At 51.5% G+C, this 20,677-nt stretch overlaps 1 protein-coding gene across 1 annotated transcript in view; it reads right to left on the bottom strand.

The window, feature by feature from the left end:
• The window catches only part of Rab6b (RAB6B, member RAS oncogene family), a 60,372-nt gene that overhangs the window by 23,489 nt on the left and 16,206 nt on the right, over positions 1–20,677 (bottom strand). Inside the window, exon 2 of the mRNA XM_050139596.1 lies at positions 7,715–7,773. Within this exon, the coding sequence (XP_049995553.1) occupies positions 7,715–7,773 (59 nt within the window). The remainder of the gene's footprint in view (positions 1–7,714; positions 7,774–20,677) is intronic.

The following is a 20,677-nucleotide window of genomic DNA, read 5'->3' as shown; positions in this document are numbered from 1 at the left end:
CTACGTTAGACTGTCTCTGTTGGGTTTGTGGTGATGTTTGTGGAGAAGAAGCTGATGCAGGCTGACTCCTGTGGAGCAGAGTCCAGAGAGGGTGGCCACAACCATACCACAAGAACGAGCGAAAACAGACCCGGCGTAAACTAGATCCAGACTGACTGGCATTCTCACAGGGATGAGCTGGGATGGCCAGAGCGTAGCAAGGGAAGCTCCTGGCTCTGAAACTTTTAACTGCTATTCAGCATGGCCCTACAGGCTCTGCCCTGTGTCATCTCAGACTGGAGAGGCCAAAGACCTCTGACATTGCCCACACAATACAAAACAGAGCTAGCAGCGAGTAAGGCGAGGAGGCAGGCAATACACTTTGGAGGTCTGTGAGCTGCACAGATTGCCACGTGAAGGGTCTCGGCCCCGCTGTCCTCACCACTACCAACCCAGGAAACCCTCTGTATTATTAGTGGCTTTTCTGTTGCTGAGGCAGAACACCTGACAGAAAGAACTTCAGGGAAGAAGGTTCTAGTTTGGCTGTATAGGGGCTACAGTCCATCTGGGGGTGAGCTCCCCCAGACCAGCTCCCACCCAGGGCAGGTGGGAGTGTGAAGCTGTTTGCGCAGACCACGGTGGACCAGGTAGCAGAGCTCAAGCTGGAACTGGAGCCAGGTCATAACCCTAGCACTGCATGCTGCCTTCCCTATGGACACCCACTTCCCCCACTAGGACCCACCTCCTAGAGGGCCCACAACTTCCCCAACATCCCTTCCTGCTGGAAACCAAGCATTCAAAGACAGCCTGCGGGGGAGGTGGGCCTCACAGTACCTTACAGGAACCACGTGGTCACTTGGGAACTGGGATCAAATGCTGAGCCCCACGTGGTGTTTGCCACACTCAGTCCTGCGCCCCCACTCATGGAGCTAGTGTTTTCTCCTTCGCATCTGCAGTTAGTTGTAAAGGAAGCCCCCACTTCAGGTGAGCGCTAGAGGAAGGAGTCACCAGGTAAGAACAAGTAACTAATCGGAGAGGCCTTGGCAAACTTGGTGGCTCCTTCTGACCAGTTCCCTCTCAAGGGTCAGCAGAGGTCACACAGGAGAGCTGTGTATTGATGTGTGTGTGTGTGAGATGCATGGTAATGGGGTCACGCAGGCTTTTATTTGTACGAAGGCGTGAATGTGTGTCTTAATACTGGTATGAGTGAGAAGGGGAGTTGGGGCTTTTGCTGTGAGGGAAGTCGGGAACCCTGATATGTACAGCCCTAGCACTGTCCGAGGCCAAGGTGATGAGGGATCTTTGGAAAGGAAACACGCTCAGGGTGTGTCTATCAGTGCCACTCAGGACAGGCCACCGGCCCCAGAGAGGCTGCCAAGCCACCACCCAGGTGGCCAGTGGGCACCAGTATGCATTTCTTTGTTGTTATTTGTGTTACTTTGTTTTTTGTTTGTTTGTACTAAGGTAGGATCTATTGTATTCCTTGCTCCGGAGCTGGCCTTTAACTGGCTATATTGCTTAGGATGGCTTTGAATTTATCCTCCTACCTCTACCTCCCAGGCGCTGGGATTACAGGCATGCACCCTCAGGCCTCATACCGAGGAGCCAAGGTTTCCCACAAGCTAGCTATACTCTACCCACTGAGCTATGGAGTCTGATGAGCTCCTACCCCTCAAGCCTCTCATCTCTCACTTGAAGACACCAGAGCTCCCTGGAAGGGCTGCGGGACCAAAGCAAGCAGAAAGACTTCTGCAGAGGCACTTCGTTCTGTTCTATGCTACATAAACAAAAACGAGCCGCTGTTAGCAGGAGCCGACTGACACAGGGCTGTGCAAGCAAGGCTGCAGCCAAGCCCATGGAGACTGTCAGCGTCTGTCTGCTTAGGTGACGTGACCCTGAGAGTCCCTGCTCAGGGTGAAGGTGAGCAGTGAGCCAGTACTCTGGGGGAAAGGGTTCCTTTCCCAGCCTCCAGTGTCACTTTAAAGGCTCTGCTATGTCCTGCCCAGGAGAAGCAGGAACTGGGTTTTCCTACTCTGCCACACCTCCCTCCCCTCAGGAACCTTTGTACCCCTAATCCTTATCAACACCTGGATGGTCTAGTGTTCCTGGGGCTTCAGCAAAGGCCGAGCTTCAGAAAGGTGGGTCTGAGACGAGGCAACACCCATCTTCCACTGTGCCAAGGAGTCACAGTCAACGCAGCTCTTCTGTTCTTTGATCTTGTGAGGTACGGAACAAATGATTTCTGATGGTAGCTGCTCCACGGGGTATGGGACACCAAGACACACGGACAACAGGCATGTGCTTGGAGAGTCTCCTGCCAGCCTGGAAACCCCATGATCCCCTTGCAAGGCTGTGCCTACTCTGCCTGCGTGGCACGATGTCCTCTCTGAAGGAGACTGCAGTGTACTCTATTGTGGTACGTGGCCCCTGGACCTGGCAATGCTAATGCATTCCAGTGCAAGCAGCACTGCCCGTGAAAAATGGCCGCCGCTTTATTTTACACATGCAAGGAATATTAACAAGCACAGACTTCCTCCCCACCATTTATCTTCCTCTGCGTGTGGTTTTAAACACTACCAACAGGGGCTCAATGACGGCGTGCTACCGTGCATTCCTCTAGGTGGAACTTCCACCAGCGCAGCTCATCTCCGAGCAAGATGTTCCCTACGGCACTTGTTGAAATCTTCTTGGCTCCGTGCATTTATTATGAAATATAATTTTGCATCCACATTCTGACAAGATACAGCAATAAAGTCTACAGAGGAAATCTGCATGGCAATTTGCATAAATTGACTTCAGCGTTTCTTCTGGGGAAGAGAATGGAAAGGCAAGGATGTGTGTCTTCTTTTAGTCTTGGCCAGGCCCGAGCCCAGGACTGGAGAGAAGCATCCGTAAATGACAGGAAGCAGCTGGGCATGACAAGCCCTTGACAATGACTCTGCTGTTCTCCTTTTGCACAACCAACCATCAGAGAAAAGTATCTGGGTAAAGTCATGCAAATTAGCATGCAAATGAGCCTGGTAAACTTAAAGATTCAGCCTGGCAAGCGGGTGCTTTGTGGGGAGGATCCCAAAGCTTTTGGGAACCATGCACTGCCAGGTCGCTGCCAACCGTGGCCAGTAGTGGCTATTCATGAGTACCCAAGAGGAGGCGATGCTGGCTCCCAAGGTCACAGGGCAGGCACCTAGCCTTTCAATGTCACAATCTGTCCCCTTCGGGTAGTTGCTTTCCTCTGTATGAAGAATGCCCATCCAATTCGTAATTATAGGTTCTGTTCCTCGAGAGAATACTAATTCAGAAAGCAGCTTGCTACCCTGTCCCTGAGTGGACATGGGGCTCACACATCATGAGAAATGAGAAATATCACGGCTGCCATCCAGGTCCTTTCCCATTCAGCCCTTCCCCCACCTGCATTAGCGGCTGAGCCTGTGAAGAAGTTGTGTGTTAGTGGCGGGGTCCCTTGGGTGTGTGGTGCAGACAAGCCAGCGATGGATGGCTGCTGTATGGGCAGGAAGGCTTCCTGGAGAAAAGAGGGGAGCAAGTGGGAGATGAGCAGGAGGCAGCCCCAGTGGAGGGACGAGGGAGTATATGCAGAAGGACCCAAGAAAGGCTGAGGTGTCAGGATCCAGCATTGTGAGTGTGGATGCTGCACGGGCGTGTGCATGCATGAGTGCGTGCATGCATGTGTGTGTATATTTCACCTAGAAGAGGAGGCATAGCTTGTCAGATAAGAGACCAGTTAGTACACTGTGTCAGAGAGAGAGAGAGAGAGAGAGAGAGAGAGAGAGAGAGAGAGAGAGAGAGAGAGATATCTGTGGCCATAGCAAGAGCACACAGAAAGGAAACAGGGATAAAACCCAAGGCTGTGGGGTACCAGGTGACCCCCTGGTGGCTAGGAGCCTGCCCCAGAGGATAGAGGGGCACTGACTCCACCTCAAGTGCCCAGAGGCAAATCCACACTGATCTATCAGCCACATCTCCTCAGATCCTGTGAAGAGGGACACCAGATGAGAACCTTGTAGCCTCACAACAAAGAGCATCTGGGACTGCTGGAAGCTGGCGAGGGCATCTTCCTCTAGTGCCTCTGAAAGGGGCGTGGCCCCTTGTATTTGTTCCACCCTCAGGCTCCAGGAAGGTGATGAGAGAATACACTCCCATTGTTTGAAGCTACTCAGTCTGCTGTAATTTGTTATGGCAGCCCCAAGAGGCCAGTGTGGGGAGCCTTAGGGCAGAACAGCCTGGCATGGCTTGAGGATCAGCTGTAGGCAAGGGCACCTCAGGAGCCCCAGCCTGCAGGAAAGACCAGAGCTTCCCCCTTCAGTCACAGCAGGGTGTCCTCCGAGAGTAGCCCTTCAGCAAGGGGGCCTCTCCCAGAGGCAGCCCATTAGATCTGTTGTTTCCTAACTTGTACCATGGTGTGAATTCCAGGAGGGGCCACTGGCTCCCAGCTATAAGTTCATCTCCATCACTTTTCAGTTTTTTAAACCGCTAAGGCTGGAACTCCCAGGCATCCCCCAGAGCTGCCTAATCTGCAGACAGAAAAGAGAGCCCCACAAAGCATTAATTCCCCAAGGTCAGCCAGCAGTTGCTTCCAGAGGACCACACCTCCTCTCAGGCCTCCTTCACGCGGCTGACTTTCCCAGGGCCTACAAGGGTTTCCTGGGTGTGTGGTGGGGGCACCCAGAGCCAATTCTTATCACAGATATTACAGATCTTTCCCACCGCAGAACTCAAGGTAACCTCTTAGTTGGGATTTTGCATGAAGGAATAATTAGTCACAATTCTCCTCAGGCCGAGGAGTGGTTTTGCACTTGCACAGTGAACTGCTTTGTGTGGGGTAATTAGGCAAGGTGGTGAGAGACTGCAGAGGATATGGAGTGTGTTTGTGTGTGTGTGAGTGTGTATGTGTGTGCACCCGTGAGTGTGTGTATGTTCGTGTGTGTGCATGTGTGTGTAACTGCCAGGTAAAAGATGTGTTCCTCAAAGGTGTCCCCAAGGGCTCACAGGCAGACAGAACCTTCTGAGGTACAGAAGACCCCAGCCCCCCAGGCTCACAGCATCATGGTGGCCCTTTAGAGCCTCATGCGTGTTGAGCCGCAGACCAAGGTGGAGCTGGCTGTCCCTGAGGATGGGTCCTGTCCTCTATACCCTGCGGAGGGGGGCCAAGCTCTCCAGCCTCACTGCTTTCTCCTACTCCTTTTCCACAAACCATGGACCACACAGACATCTTTTGTCAGGGTGCGGGGATGGGTGGAGAGTATGGGGCCTGGAGACAAGGGGAGAAGAGAGGGAGGGAGCACTGTCTGGGAACCGTCTAAGCGGGTCTAGACTCTGCCATGCTGTCCTGGCTGCTGGACAGACAGGATACTGGTGGGAGGGTGACTGGCATGGCCACTGTGCACTGGGACAACCTGTGAGGAAGTAAATGTCACCCCCTAGAGCCGGTAAAGACTTTGTCCACTTCCCATACACCTCTGCTACTCTGCTAGGAAAAACATCTCCAGAGAATCCATTACTACTGATGGTGTGTGTGCGTGCTTGTGTGTGATGCATGTGTGTGTGTGTGTGTGTGTGTGTGTGTGTGCCTGTGTGTGTGTGTATGTGTAGAAGTGGAGCCCAGCCTCTCAGACTAACTACTACTCTAAAGGGCTTCTGGAAAAGTCTTCTACCTGAGGCTATAAAAAAAAACCAAGCCAGACAATTCTGCCATGTACGGAGAGAGTGACGTCTAGCCTTTGACCTCTCTGACTCACCATGACAGTGGACCTGGGAGGCTCTCCCGAGAGCACCGATGAACTGAGGCAATCAGCTACCACTGTGCCAGCATCTGTGGCAAGGCCTTGTATGGAGATGGCTCCAAGAAGATCCCAAGACCCAGGTGAAAACCAGGAGGGCAGAGTAGCCAGCCTACATTTGGGGGGGAGGGCAACTAGCCTTAAGGATGACATGCTACTGGCAGAGGGTCATGAGGAGCTGACAGAGGTGGCAGGGTCTCTGCACCAAGGACAAACGTTTGCCCCAGGCTTCAGGCATCACAAGAATTTTCAGAGTAAAGAGGAGACAATGACAGGAGCTGAGGCCAGCACTGCTCCACAGGGAGCAGCGGGGCTGACTTAAGTGACAGTCAGGGGCAGTGAGGGTAACACTGGGAAGAGGAAGCAAAATTTCAAAGGGGACTTGTCCACTGCTGCTAAAATTCTGGTTTTTTTTGTTTTTGTTTTTGTTTTCAGTGCGATGACAACAGAAATCAGGAAGATGTTTATTATTTTAAAATCAACCGGTAGCCAGATGTGGTGCAGGCTGAAAGATCCTCAGGTCAAGGTCACCCTCAGCTACCCAATGGATTTCAGGCCAGCTGGAGCTACATGAGTCTCTATCTCAAAAAACCAAAGGGAAAAAAGGTCAAATAATAAAAATAAGACACGAGCATGTGTGCAGGCACACACGGAGCACAGAGTGAGGCTTGAGGAGGGAGGCCCTAAGGGTTGTCACCTCTGCTCAATTCCCCTTACTGGGAGGACAGGCCACAGCAGGTCCAAAGTGACACCAAGTCTTGGTTTTGGAGAGGACACAAGAGCAGGGCCAACATCGCCATCCTAGAGCCCTGCACAGCACCATGTGTACCACTCGGAAGCACCCAGAGTCTCCTTCCCCACCGACAACTCTTCCACACGGAGGATTCTAGTCCACCCACTGCAAAAGGAACTCAAGGGAAACAGAAAAGCTGCCCTCTGAGGGCATCTAAGACAAGGACGACTAGGCCAGGGTAAAGACAGACTAACAAGCAGACACTGGGCCAGGGTAAAGACAGACTAACAAGCAGACACAGAATCTCAAGCATGATGGATGTGCTGTCCCACACCCAGCGGTGGGGAGTGACATCTGGGAAGAGCTGCCCCAGTGGATCTATAAATACTTGTCCTTGAAAATGTGATGATAAAGGGATTCCTCTTCCAACACACTGTGCTTGCTTTCCGCAGGCTGAAGGCCCACACTGAGAAGCAAAGCCAGAGGAAGTCTTGCTGAGAGCCCAGCTCTGCTTGAATACCCAGCCTCCCCTTTTCAGGTGTTACCTACTAACATGTCTGGGCACTAGTAACCACAGGACCCACAACCTAGAGAAATGAACTGCAGAGCTGTCTATATCCTAGAGGGGGAAAATGGTACTTTAAAAATATATAAGAATAGTTGAAATGCCTAAGTTTTACAACTTTGGCAAAAAACTTGAATTATGAGGAAAATTTAATTGTACAACAACCCTACCACCATCACTGAAACCAAACAGATATGTTTATGCTCCTCAGGATTTTGATGTCACCTCTAGAGAGTGACGAGAGCCTCTACATGTGCAGTCTGGGTTTTGCGCATGTAAAGTCCAGCTAACAAAACACAAGCACTCGGGACATGCGGCCGCTCTTGGTTTCAGCCTGCACTCTTCTGCCTGCCTCCCAACATAACCAAACATTGTAATGGTTCCAAACCCTCTCTGGTTTCGGGATTTCTCCCTAAAAACAAAAAAATAATGCCTCCTTTTCAACATCTAGATTCTGAGATCATTTTCTGCATAGGCCCAGTACTTAGTGAAGAAGTTCCTTCAAAGCAAAAAGAAACCTGGAGTTGTCCCCTTCTGATCTCCACAGTCCCTGGAGACAGGCTGGCAGTAGTCTCCAGACAGGAGCCCCAGGCAGAGATGAGAAGCAGGGGAGAAGGGTGGGGGGGGGTGTGGGGCTCTCACCTGGTAGGTGTTGTCAAAGCTGTCATACATGAACCTCGTGATCAGAGACGTCTTCCCGACTGCAAGACAGAAAGGAGAGAGATGTTCAGCTGAAAGAAGACAAGCCGGATGGCCAGGGTCTTTCAAATTGAAAGAGAGACTGGCTTATAAGAACCACAGGAAGGCAGGAAGCAGACCCAGAAAAAAGACCCCAAGTCAAGGTGCTGAGGGTCTACACCAGGTGAGCTCCAGAGGCACTCTTGTCAGATGCCAGGTTACCATGGAGAAGGAGACCTACCCTTTCCCCAATTCCTACCACACCCAAGTCCAGGTCTCTCATGGCCTTGGGTACCAGAGGACATTCAAGGCCAACAGGATGCTCTTCTTATAGCTGCCCGTGTTCCCTGGGCCACACCATCTCACCATGGGGCATCCGCTCACAGAGTTTCCCATTTATTCAGCTTACACATTAGTGACAAAGGGGCTGGGAAGGCAGCTGTCCTTTCTTATTGTCTCTCAAGGGCAAGCCTATTCCCCCACGGAGTGGAGTGGAGTGTGCCTGACTGTCCAGCCCAACGCTGGGCCCTTAGCATCCCTAGATCCCACCGTGTAAATGACAAGAGCATTCCCAGATACTATGACAACTGCAGACTTATCCACATGTCTGTAAGCACCCTAACTGGGGCAGCAATGTCCCCAACTGAAAAATGCTAGTATGGTTAAGAGGCCAAGAGTCTCTTGGGAGACCCATAAACGCCGCTAATTTCCCAAACCGCAGGCTTTGGCTCCTGACACAACCCCGTGCAGCTCCCCTGGGACATGGCAGTGACAGGAATGCCAACTGTTGTACTTCTAGCCATCTGGGAGGGGAAGGAGGATAAGAGAAGGACATCTGTTGGGTTCCAACATGGAGCACTTCTCTCCTCCATCCTCCCAGGACTCTGCCACAGTCCTGGGAGGTACAGAAGGGAGCGGCAGGAGACAGCCATCCCTGACAAGGAAGGCAAAGATGCCTGCGGCCATGAGCTCTCACCGTTCTGTCCTCTCCATGTCCAGCAGGCCATGGCAGACACTGGGACTGGAGGCATGGCTAGTCACTGCCTGGACAGGCCTGGACAACCCAATGATCCCGGAAAGGGTCGTTGCTCGGTCTGAATCTACAGACACGTAACATTGCTGACAGCCCATACTGGCGAAAGAGAGGCAGTTACCTGACCAGGAGGCCCTAACAGCAGACCAGAATTGGGCTGCAGTCAAAAGACCCAAGTCCGACCCAGATGGGGTCAAATCCCACTGGGGCACGTTTTAGCTGTGTCACCTTTGAGGTCGCCACTCCTCTGGACCCCTTTATAACATGTCAAAGCAGTCAGAGGATGTAATCAGAAGTGAGTAAGGATTAAAAGAGAAAGGTACATGAGAAAGGCTGAAGGCAGATCAGGTCACTTCAGAGAGCTGAGGTACTTTCCAGAATGACAGATGAGGAGAAAAACGAAACCACCAGCACTAAGTTTGTATAATGAAGAAACGGATTCCTCCTTGACTTGGGGTGGGGACATTATATGCTTGGATTGGCATTTTGGGGGGGGGGAATTGTATCTTTGTTTTTCCTAAGCCCTAGTCACTATACCTGAGCCTATACTAATGAGGTGGTGGCTCCCTAGTGGCCTTGGGATGAAGCCGTCCATTATAGGACCAGAGGGGTGGGGTCTGGAGCCAATGTAAACTCCAGGAAAGGGAGGAAGCCTGGAGACTGAGCTCCAACACCTGGACAACATTCAACCAGCTCTGTCTACACAGTGAAACCCCAGTAAGAACTCTAGACACCCATGCCCTGGAAAGGCTCGTGGGGGAGCCTGCTGGGTTGTGAACACACAGATGTGCCCTGAGGGTAGACAGGCTGTGATTCCGTGGGGAGAGGGCCCAGCCATTCTGTATTCACGACACTCCTAGACTCACTGATTGGGGAGGCCGACTAGCTCCAGGGATCTGCCTGTCTCTGCCGTCCCTGGGCTGTGATTCTAGATGTGTGGCATCACACATGTGACGTGGTGCTGAGGAGCCAAACTCAGGTCTTCAGGATTGCACGGCAGGCTACCAACTGAGCTCTCTCTCCACTGCCCCTCATCCCCGCCACTGTAATCTTCGGAGTGCTTTCCTGAGTCTGTTATTGAACCCGAGGAGCACTGGGGACTAGTTGGTCAGAAGTATCCATGTCTTGGGATCCCCCAAACATTTTCCAGCTCCTCTAGGTGGAGACAGTTCCTGACGGCCCAGGTGCCCCTTCACACCCTTCCCCAGGCCATCGTGCTCTTTAGAACATTTGTCTGTGCACTTTTATTTCTGGTCGGTTTGTTTTGTCTCAGCCCCACCTTGGGCAGGGTGGAATTGCAGTGTCTCTGTCCTGTCCCTGGCTTCTGAGGTCTCTGGGCTCAACAGTCTTTAGGGGACTGGACTGACTGCCCTGCTCTGGACACAAAGCATGGCAATGCTACCAGATGCCGGGAGCTGCAGGGAAAGATGTCCTCCACGGCTGTCTCCAGGAACCCCCAGGAGGCCTGAGTAGAGCGAATTACATCCCCTCTGTCCGCCCACACTGGTCCCCAACATGGCATCAAATGAAAGAGCGCCACGGTTCATGCTTCTGGTGTTCTCTACCAAGCTCACCTAACCCTGAGGGGCAGAAGCCCCTTCCCTGTCCCTTTCCTGCCCTCCACAGCAGGCCTGGCTAGAAGATGCTGGCATCTGGAAATCGACCTGACTAGGCACTGCTGTAGGTCCTGGCAAAAGGGAGGGCCGAGAGGGGTGGGAGCACTCAGCAGGCACCTGGGGACAGCAGCGGGGGAGGGGCAGAAACTGCTGGTAAACCTCAGCCTTTTAATCCCTGCAGGAACCCTCCAGAGAGAGCCGGCTCCCACCCTGCTCCATCCTCAAGGTCACCCCGTCTCCCTGCCAACACCAGCCCGCAGACGCGCAGACACGCTGCAGCAAAGCAGGGCAGGACTTTATTAGCCACAAGCAGGGGAATCACCGCAGAGCTTTCTCTGCCCTCGGCTCAGAGCTTGGCAACACTTGTCATTGCCCGGATGTGCAGTCCCACACGACTAAACTGGGAGCTGCCTTTCTGTTCCTTCAGCCAAAGGAAGGTGAGGAAAGTCACCCCTGGGCACTGACCAGGACCCTCTAGGAAGGAGGAAACACCCACGCTCACTGGGCCTCAACTTAAACCGGGCAGGGTATTTGGCCCTGTCCTTGGGTCGCCTCGGGAATCCTTGCTTCCATCCTGTGCATTAAGATATCCAAGGTCACAAAGCGGACAGGCAGTGGAGCTGGATAGGAGCACAGATCTGTCACAGCACCTTCGCCTCAGCCACCGCTCGGAGCTGCTTCATGTAGAGGTCTGGGCAAGCAACAGATCCTGGGGGCTGTGAGCAGAGCTGCTGGTGGGAGGGTGGGGTGGGCAGCAGGACCCCAGGCAGCAGGAACAGTGTAAGCCAATGCAGAGGCGGGGGATGGGGGAAGTGGGGGGTGGGGGATGTCCATTAAGAAAGGAGAAGAGAAGGCCGGGATCTCATGGGGACGTTATGTGGAGGCCCCTCAGTCTTAACCCTGCCTTACAGAAAACAGAGTCAGACCCAGTGTGCGAGGAGAGACGTGAACAGAAAACACTGTTCCCAGAAGCTCCGTGAAGCTGCAGGGTTGATGGAAACAGAAACTCACCCTTGGGGCCAGCTGTGGAGGACGACAAAGGGCAGATGGAAAGGCTAGGCTGGCAGGGGCATGGTAGCCATGGCTGAAGCTTCCAAGGCAGTGGGAGCTCCAGAAGAATCCTTAGCACAAAGGCTATGGATGTGCACAGAAACGGTAGTTCAACATTCCCACCACAGGCTCGCAGAGTGGTCCCCATTCCACATGCGCTCTCTCTCACAATGCAAGTCTGGGACTCATTCAGGTGCTGAGTCTGGCGGGTCCGACTCCAGTGACAGAAACAATACTGTGTGACTCCCCACACCGGGGTATAAAGGGCAGATCGCCTGTCCAAAGTGGGCTCCTGCCCTAGACCTGGGCTGTCACATCTCATGAAAGCCCACTCCAGTCCATCTGGACGAGATCACTCTGGTGTGTTCGTGTGACAAGCAACTGAGACATCCCCTATCTCCGGTGACATGTGCATGAAGGAGCCGTCTCATTCTGAGACCTCTTGCCTCAACCTCCAGGCTGCTTTCAATGCTGCGTGCTCAGAAGCAAAGCATGCTTGCCTGCTGTGTCCTGCTCCAATTATGAACCCAAGGGCCAGGTAAGTATCCTCCTCCTCCTCCTGCTGCTGCTGCTGAGTTTGGGGTGGTTTGACAGAGGGCATGAGCTACTCAGAGTCAGTTCTGAGCTTTAAAAGGACCTCACCCTGCTCGGGAAGACTGGCTACAGAAGCCACCCTGGAGGTGGGGCAGAAGTCTGGCGAGAGATGGACCATCTGAAAGGATGCAGGGGCGACAGGGGTGAAAGAACAGAGGAAGGGACAGGACCCCAGAGCAGGTCAGAGCCAAGTGAGAGCCCAGAATGGATTCAGTCACCTGGCTTTGTAACCAGCAGACGATGGAGCCATTCTCTGGACTCCAGCACCCAAGGAGAGATTGGGTAATCGGCTCAGATTCAGAGCACCACAAAAGCTTTCCTTAGAAAGAGCAGATCAGGGCACGCTCATAGGCCCTGACTACAGAAAGTAAATATATAAAAGCAATCATTCAGTCTCATGAGCAATGGGTCTGCACCTATTTCCCATGAAATAACTTTATTTTCTTTGAACTCTCTCCTGAGCTGTTGGACCAGGCTCTTGCACACCCACAGGCTGTGAGGCACTCAGTCCCACACACCACGGAGGTACCACCAGCTGCTGGACAGACTGAACACTGGCCCTGGGTGGCCTGCTCCCAGTGCCTGCCTGCCTGTCTCCTCAGGATCCACATACTCCACTCGCCTCCCACAGTCTGTGGGCCTCCGTGACTCAGCACAAGTTCCAGCCTGACAGATTTCTGTACATTCTGCTGGCTTCTAAATAGTTGTAGAAGACCAAGAAGTTTCCGCATTCGGTGACCCTCTACTGGGTGCTGACTCCGACAGGTTCAGTCTGGGCACCGAATTCACGGTGAGAAAGCAGGCTGCCCTCGAGAAGCCCTGGTCACGTGGAGCTAGACCCCACCATGAGTACCTGAAATGACAGACTTCAGGGAAGTGGCTGCAATGAGGCCCTGCTGGGGAAGTCCTAGCTTCCTCCCTGGGTTGGTGGGGAGAGGTGGAGATGAAGATCTGAGGACTGAGGGATGGGGTGATCCATCACGCAGTCCTTCACCTATGCCATTCCATCAGCGCCATGTTTGAGAGTCGGTACCCATGAGGGCGTGACTTGGACCCAGGTTACAGGATGAAAGCTGCATGCACGGCCTCCCTCTATGAAGGATACATACCCTCCTCATCTCCACAGTGAGTGTGAATGTAGGCAGAGAGATGGCTGCTAGGGCCAGGGAATGCGACAGGGCCCAGGGAATCACCTGCCGGCTTAGAGGGTCTGCAAGGCCTGGAGAAGCTGTAACAACCACGCTGAGCCTTGGCCTGCAGCCTGTTCTCTGCTCCAGCGCACAGTACTGTCCCTAACTGCTCTGCAGCACTCTCCGGCAGAAATGCACCCATCCTAGTCCTCCTGATGGTCCAGGAAGAGCTCACGTCCTGGATGGCAGTAGCATGTAACTCATGGTTACAGCCAAGGTGGATTGCCTGCCTCTCAGATGTTGGGGTTTTCAGGAATGGGCACGGTGCCAGGCACTAGGTCTCTGCACCGTCTCCAGCCCTCATCAAGGCGGATCTGCAGCTCTGAGAAGGTGGCTCTAGGGGCTGAAGATTCCAATCTGCTTCCTTCCATCTCAAGCCACCTACTCTGAGGATGGGACCAGCCCACGCAGCTGTCCTGACCACTCAGTTTTCAGGACACAGATGGGAAATGCTGTGGGGATGCTGGCAGCCCAGGGCCCGAAACTGGCAGGAGGACAAGCCACCCAGACCCTGCGTCACTGTTTCATAGTGCCCTCAAAAGATGTCTGCACCTTCCCCTGCAACCTCCGCACACCGAGTCCTTGGTCACTGGCCCAGCTGCAGCATGCGTGATACCTAGACCCTGTGAGGGGGAGAGGAACAGGGGAAGACAACAGCAACCTTTGTCTGAGTCTTGTTTCCTTTTGCTCCGTGTTAAAGAAACAGAAAATCCAGCCCTTTCCGATTGTGAAAGAAAAATATGCCTGGGGCCAGGCTCCCCCCCCCCTCCACACCCCACCCTGCCACCCTGTTCTCAAAGCAGCTTTGACAGCTCCCACCTGAGCCCTCAGGGCCCGGCTGGCTCACTGTAGGCTAAATGAGGAAACAGGTGAAAAATCCCATTTCAAACCTTTCCCCCACAGACTCAGACGGTAATTAAGAAATATGCAAAGCTCTTCATTGGACACTTTAATTAAGTGTGTTAATTCCCTCTGCCAGCGGATGCTCAGCTGCCTGGGCCTCACTCAGGGGCCAGTGAAGTTGGAAGAGGGAGATAGAGGGCAGGAGGAAGAGGGAGGCTGGGGCCAGCAAGGTATGGAGCAGGCTGGTGTGTGCTGGCCCGCTGGCCTCCTTCCCGAGTGTTCCTGCCTCACAGCCCCCCACAGGCCACCTCCCCATCTAAGCCCAGTGTCCCTGGAAGCCTGTCCTGACTCAGCTGTGGAGTGTCACTTCACTATCACCCTTCACACTTGCTGGAAAAGTGGGGGTCCTGGGGTACAGAAGGGAGTTCTGGCCGTCTACCCGACCCTGACTGGGTACAGACCTTGGAACCATCATGGCCCCCTGAGGGCCCCAGTCCTTTGAGCAAGAAAGAGTAGGACCAGGGGATCCAAAGGAATCTTGGTAACATACAAGTCCACATGCTAGGGGTTGGAGAGGTGGTTCTGTGGTTAAGGGCACTTATTGCTCCTTCAGAGGACTAACTAGAGTTCAGTCTGGTGGCTTACAGCTAACTGTACCTCCAGTTCCATCTCCAGGAGGATCTGATGCCTCTGGGCTTCTTGGGCACATACATATATTTCAACAACAACAGTAACAAGAACATTTTAATTTAAGAGATTGAAAATAGGTGCAGGAAAGATGGCTCAGCGGTAAAGAGCACTGCCTGCTTTTCCAAAGGTCCTGAGTTCAATTCCCAGCAACCACATGGTGGCTCACAACCATCTGTAATGAGATCTGGTGCCCTCTTGAGGAAGAGATCTCATCAGTCATCCTCATCAACTTAGACCATGAAACCCAATATGGACAAGTTCAACAGAACCGCTATATACGGGCCCATGTATGCTTCAGCATCGCCAAGGCATACATTTCATTAAAAAAAAAAAGAAATTAAAAATAAAATGGAGGCTGGGCAGTGATTGCACATGCCTTTAATCTCAGCATTTGAGAGGCAGAGGCAGGCGGATCTCTGTGAGTTCGAGGCCAGCCTGGTCTACAGAGCAAGTTCTAGAAGCAGCCAGGATAGTTATACAGGAAAACCGTGTCTTGAAAAGCCCCCCCCCCAAAAAAAAAGGAAATAAAGAAGAAACCCCCATTTCACCCATGTAGAAAGGGCAGATAAGGGCAGAAAATAGAGGGCCATAAATAAAGCTTCCTTGTTGCCCTAATACTACAGACAAGCATGCTCCCCTCATCCAGGACCCCGCAGGTATGTGGTCCTCCAGACACCATTATCAAAGCCCTGAGCCCGTTGGGAGGGCTTGGCATAGTGATCAGACAGTGCATTGACGGCCCAGCCTCAGTTTTCCTTTCTGGGCTGTCTTCCTGCTTTTTTTTTTTCCCCCAGTGGTTCCTCCTTCAGGAGAAAGGAAGGGGAGGGAAGAGTTGCCCACAGGGCTGGGCTAGGTGAGACCCTTCCAAAGGTGCCCAGCCTCTGGCCGCTCAGGGGGGGCTCAGCCCCTTCCTGCCTACAGAGGATCGTAGGCTCACCTTTGGCTTCCTTTGTTCTCCCACTTCCTTTCTGTCTCCACCCCCAGGTTTACTAAGACACAGAGACTATATATGAAAGTTATATATAGCTAGAGCACACAATGGGAAGCTTTGCTGCAACTCCCTCTCTATACAGATGCAGGCAGATGCAGGCAGATATGCACTATGAAATGATACAGCAGTTAGTTTAACTAACGTATTCATCACAACACAGCTACCTTTCTGACATGTGTATATGTGTGCCTGAGGTATATGTGTGTGTGTGTGTGTGTGCACGTGGTATATGTGGTGAGTGTGTGTGCATGATGTGCATGTGTGTGGTGTGTGCACGTGGTGTATGTGGTGAGTGTGTGTGCATGGTGTGCATGTGTGTGGTGTGTGCACGTGGTGTGTGGTGTGTGCATGTGCCTGTGGTGCTCAGAGGTTGACGTCATGTATCTTTTTCAGCTGTTCTTCACCTTATGTGTTGAAGCAGGGATTCTCAATTGAACCCAGAGTTCTTTGGCTCACCTGTCTAGCCAGCTTGCTGCAGGGATAACTCATCTCCGCCTCCTGAGTACTGGGATCACAGTTGGTATGACCACCTGGTATATATGTAGGGGCTGGGCACCAGAATGCCAACCATCATATGTGTACAGCAAGGGCTTTACCCACCATGTCATCTCCCCAGACTCCCAGGTACCTTTTTTGTAACGACAATACTTAGGATTTGCCAGGCACACCAGGACACAGCCGTGTGGTTTCACCTGTAAGTTCAGTCTTCAGAAACAGAGCGTAGAGAGTAGCTAATGGCAGAGGGCGAGGGAAGTGGGGAGATGACAGGCAAAGGTACAGACTTGCGGCCACAGGTGAGTTCTGGAGACCCAGTCTCCAGCAGGGGGAGGCCAATCCACAGGCTACTGGACAGCACTTCACACTGTCCACTTCCCTCCTTCTCTCCAAAGCCTGGGAACTGGCGCATTAATCTTGGACTCTCCCCATCCCCCCATCCAGCCTCATGAGATCCCAAGACACTGGAAACCATCATTGCCCAGCCAAACCTAACTGAGATTTCATGTTCTCCCCTAATCCCAAGAAGACCCTTGGGGTATTTGTCTTGGCCAATCCCACTGTGAGATTTAATGATTTGGGGTGCATCAGCCACAGGAATATCCTACTCCTTAACCGAAAGTCAAAGCCAGTCTCGGTTCAGAACCAGAAAGCAAGCAGCTTGAGCTCTGACTGAGGCTTTCCCAGTTCAAGGCCAGGAAATGACGTGGAGCCCCTGAAGTCACGAGGGCACAAAATTTGAACTCGAAGAATGGTAGGTATAGAATTCAGTTAAGAGAGACATGGGCAACAAAAGGGAAAGGGGACATCAGATTGCTGAAAACTCAGGAAGGGAAGCCAAGAACTGGACACACAAGTTTGCCCTCAGGACACTGCAACAGAGACACCATGTTCCAGAACAGACTTGAATGCCAGAGCCCAGGGCATTCTTGCAAAAACACTGCAGAGGGTTAGATCTGGGACAAGAGTCTGGGACTGAGGCAGGCACCGTGCATGAAAGATGGGACCACTGAAGACAGAACCGTGACCTGCTCCATCATCAAGACCCAGCCAGGGCTGGTATCCAGAGCTGCTTGTCAAATGATGAGGGACTAAGAGGGTAGCTGACCCAGCAAATTTGCCAATGCGCCATCCACACAGGCCTTGGCTTTGTCTAGGCTCGCTGGTATTCCATGAGGCTGAACCAAATGGTTTTAAGACTGGAATCTACTTTGATATACGGAAGGGTCAGAGTTCCAGAGGGCTCCTTTACTGTTGTGGGCAGAATCCTCTTACCCTAGGGTTCAAACCTTACTCCTGTCCCCACTTCCCTTTATCCGGCACAGAGCCCTGAAGCCAAAGGGGACTGAAATCTGGCTGTCTCCTGTGGGGAAGGGAGAGGGGAGCTGGGGCAGCTTGCAAGGAGGCAGCAGTTGTGTTCGCTGCCTCAGGACTGCTGTGAGCTAGAAGTACCTGCCCTTACTGAACTACCCAGGTAATTTCTCCCCGTGCCAAAAAGATTGTTCACAACTCTTGAAAATCATATTTGAACATGAAATTGTTGAAGATAGTGCCAGAATATGGTGCCTTCCTATTAATAAAACCAAACAATTTCCTGATCCCTGTTTGGGGAAGCTCCAGCTTGCCTCTCCAATGGAGAAGGCCCACCTTGCAAGACATGGAGGCACACAGTAGTCCTCTCCCTTCAGATACTCACACAAGACTCTACTAAAGGACTGGTGTGAACCTGGTGAGGTGGAGAACTCACTACAACCTGAATTACGCATTCAGAGGCAGCCATCCTGGGAGTACCCAGAATTAGAACTGTGCCTCCCCCAACACCACTCCACAGGGACTAAGGTTGCTGCTCCTTAGTCCCTTCCACCCTGAACTGGCCATCACTCCTCCAGTGCTCAAATCAGCTAGACTGTGACATTGGGTCTCTAGTTTACAATTACAAATTCAGGAAGGCAAAAGGTTGGTAATGAGGATGCGTGAGCAAAGTCTGCACGTCAAAATGTGTTTCAGAGCACCATCCCCAGATGGCAGCCTCCTCCTCTTCCCTGGCAACTGAAAAGACCAAGCAGGGCCAGGTATAAGATTCATGGTAGAGCAGCCCTTACTTACCTACAGGGTATTCATTCTAAAACCTGAATGTGCTTGTAGCCACAGACAGCACCAAGCCCTATACAAACTATATTGCATCTTTATCACACTCGTGATAAAGTTTAATTTCTAAATTAGTGTATGAGACTGATAATACTCATAATATAATATTGCAAGTATAACAATTCATTATTATTAAAGTTATATGGATATCTTACCACCTGCACTCAAAATACCTTATTGCACTGTGTTAACCTCATGTCTTCCAGTTGGCCATGGGAAGCAGTAGAAGTGAGACAGATAGAGGGGTACCATTCTACTCATGTGATTAAAAACCAAACCAGGTGTGAGATACTGAGATGGTTTTTTTATGAGCTGTGTTCCAAAACAAAAACATTAGAAAAGAGTCTGGAGTGCAGAAATTATAGCCACTCAAAGGGCCAATGTGTACACTTATACAATGAACTATATGCCATCACTACCAGAAAAACCAAGGCTGATGATCAGATCAAGTCAGCCTTCATAGTCACGGACCCAGGATAGTGTCCTGACAGACAGACAAACATATGAGAACCCTAAGATCCAGCGATTTTAGCTTCTGGTCAAGCTGGAGAAACAGAGACCAGATACACCATCTCATTCAAATGACAGACAAGTACAGAAAACAACAACGTAAAATAATGGCTTCTAGGCAATGGTGGTCCCAGAGAGACGTGAGACAAATGGCGTGTGCTCCACAGACGATACCGTGAGCGTCAGAGGAACCTGGTGCACCCGTGAGTGGAGGAGACGGAGCTGAGAGCCTAGGGGATAAACAACTGGAGTCAACAAGACAAAGTTCCAGAGAAGAGGACCAGAGAGAAAACTGTAGCATCTACGAGGGTCTCTCTCAAGTCTCAAGCTGAGCACTGAACAGCCAGTGTGTAGAGGAACTAGCTGGGGCAGAGGAATGACCTTCCCCTACAGCAGAGGGAGCCATGGTTAGTGCCCAGACAGGGCTGGGGACAGCCCCTGTTTCCACCAGTCACCTAGAATGTTCATCATTTGAAGGACACTGGGGGACCTCAGAAGTGGGCTGCAATTCACTGAGTGTTGCTTAGGACCCAACTAACGACTCTTCAGAATATTATAGGAATATAAAACTATGCAGTGCCCAATAACACCAAGTTCCCAGTACCTGATACCCAATAAAAAAATATCACCAGGTGAGGCTGGGGAGATGGCTCAGAGGTTAAGACCACCGGCTGCTCCTCCAGAGGTTCAATTCCCAGCACCCAAAACAGCTCACAACCTCTAGATCGAGGGAACTTCATGCCATCTTCTGGCCCTTTCTGGGCACTGGGCACACCTGTGGTGCACAGCCATACATGCAGGCAAAACACCCATACACATAAGGAATAAAAATCTTTTTAAAAAATCACCAGGCATGCAAAGAAGCCTGAAAATGGGAAAATAAAAAGGAAAAAAGAAAAAAAATCATCTGGAACCAAACACAAATCAACACACTAAAATTAGCAGATAGATAATATGAGATTGTTATTATAACTACATTCCGTATGCTCTAAAGTTAAACAGAGACAAGAAATATGTTTTTAAGAACAGAAATCAAAATTCCAGAGGTGAAAACTACAATGTCAGAGATGATGACACATCACAGAATTAACAGCAGTGAACTTGAGAACAGTGATAAACACTATCTAAGAGGAGACAGTGTGGGGGAGGGGGAAATAAAAATGATCAAAATACCAGGGAGCTGGGGGCTGATGTCAAGTGGTCTTCCATACATGTTCTCAAAGGCTGAAGGAGAGACAGAGGTGGTGGTGGGGGAGAAAAAGAAAAAAAGAAAAGAGTTCAGTGAAAGCACCCCAAGAAGCATCACCGCCAGGCTACACAGAGTCAGGGCTAGCAGAAGGCTGAGGGGTGAGGGTGAGGGCAGAAGGGTGGGGGTCCTTTGGAAGATAAGGGGGCAGCAGAGTGCTCCCCTAAATGGTAGCAGCAAGAAGACAATGGATTGCTTAGCATGCACTGGGCCCTGGGCCTTGGTGCAATTCTCAGCCCTATGGTTAAAAAACAAAACAAAACAAAACAAAAAACCCCAAAAACAGGCCTTGGGCAAATGTCTATAAAGTTCTGAAAGTAAAAAACTTAGTTAATACACTAAGCATTAACTTAAAATTCTATACCCAGGGACAGTATCTCTAAAAGGCAAGACAAAGGCTAATTTTAATTATTTAGACACATACAAAAGCAAACCAGGTGTCGCTACAAAACCTTTGCTACATTCTTCAAGGATGAGGGAAATGATGCTGGGGGGAAACGTGGAGTGACACAGAGAAGGCA

Source organism: Alexandromys fortis, unplaced genomic scaffold (genome assembly GCF_014885135.2).
Source record: "Alexandromys fortis isolate MF-2015 unplaced genomic scaffold, M_Fortis_MF-2015_v1.1 scaffold_36, whole genome shotgun sequence".
NCBI classification, from domain to species: domain Eukaryota; kingdom Metazoa; phylum Chordata; class Mammalia; order Rodentia; family Cricetidae; genus Alexandromys; species Alexandromys fortis.
The sequence above is the reverse complement of the archived record's forward strand: the minus strand, read 5'-3'. Positions and strand labels throughout refer to the sequence as shown.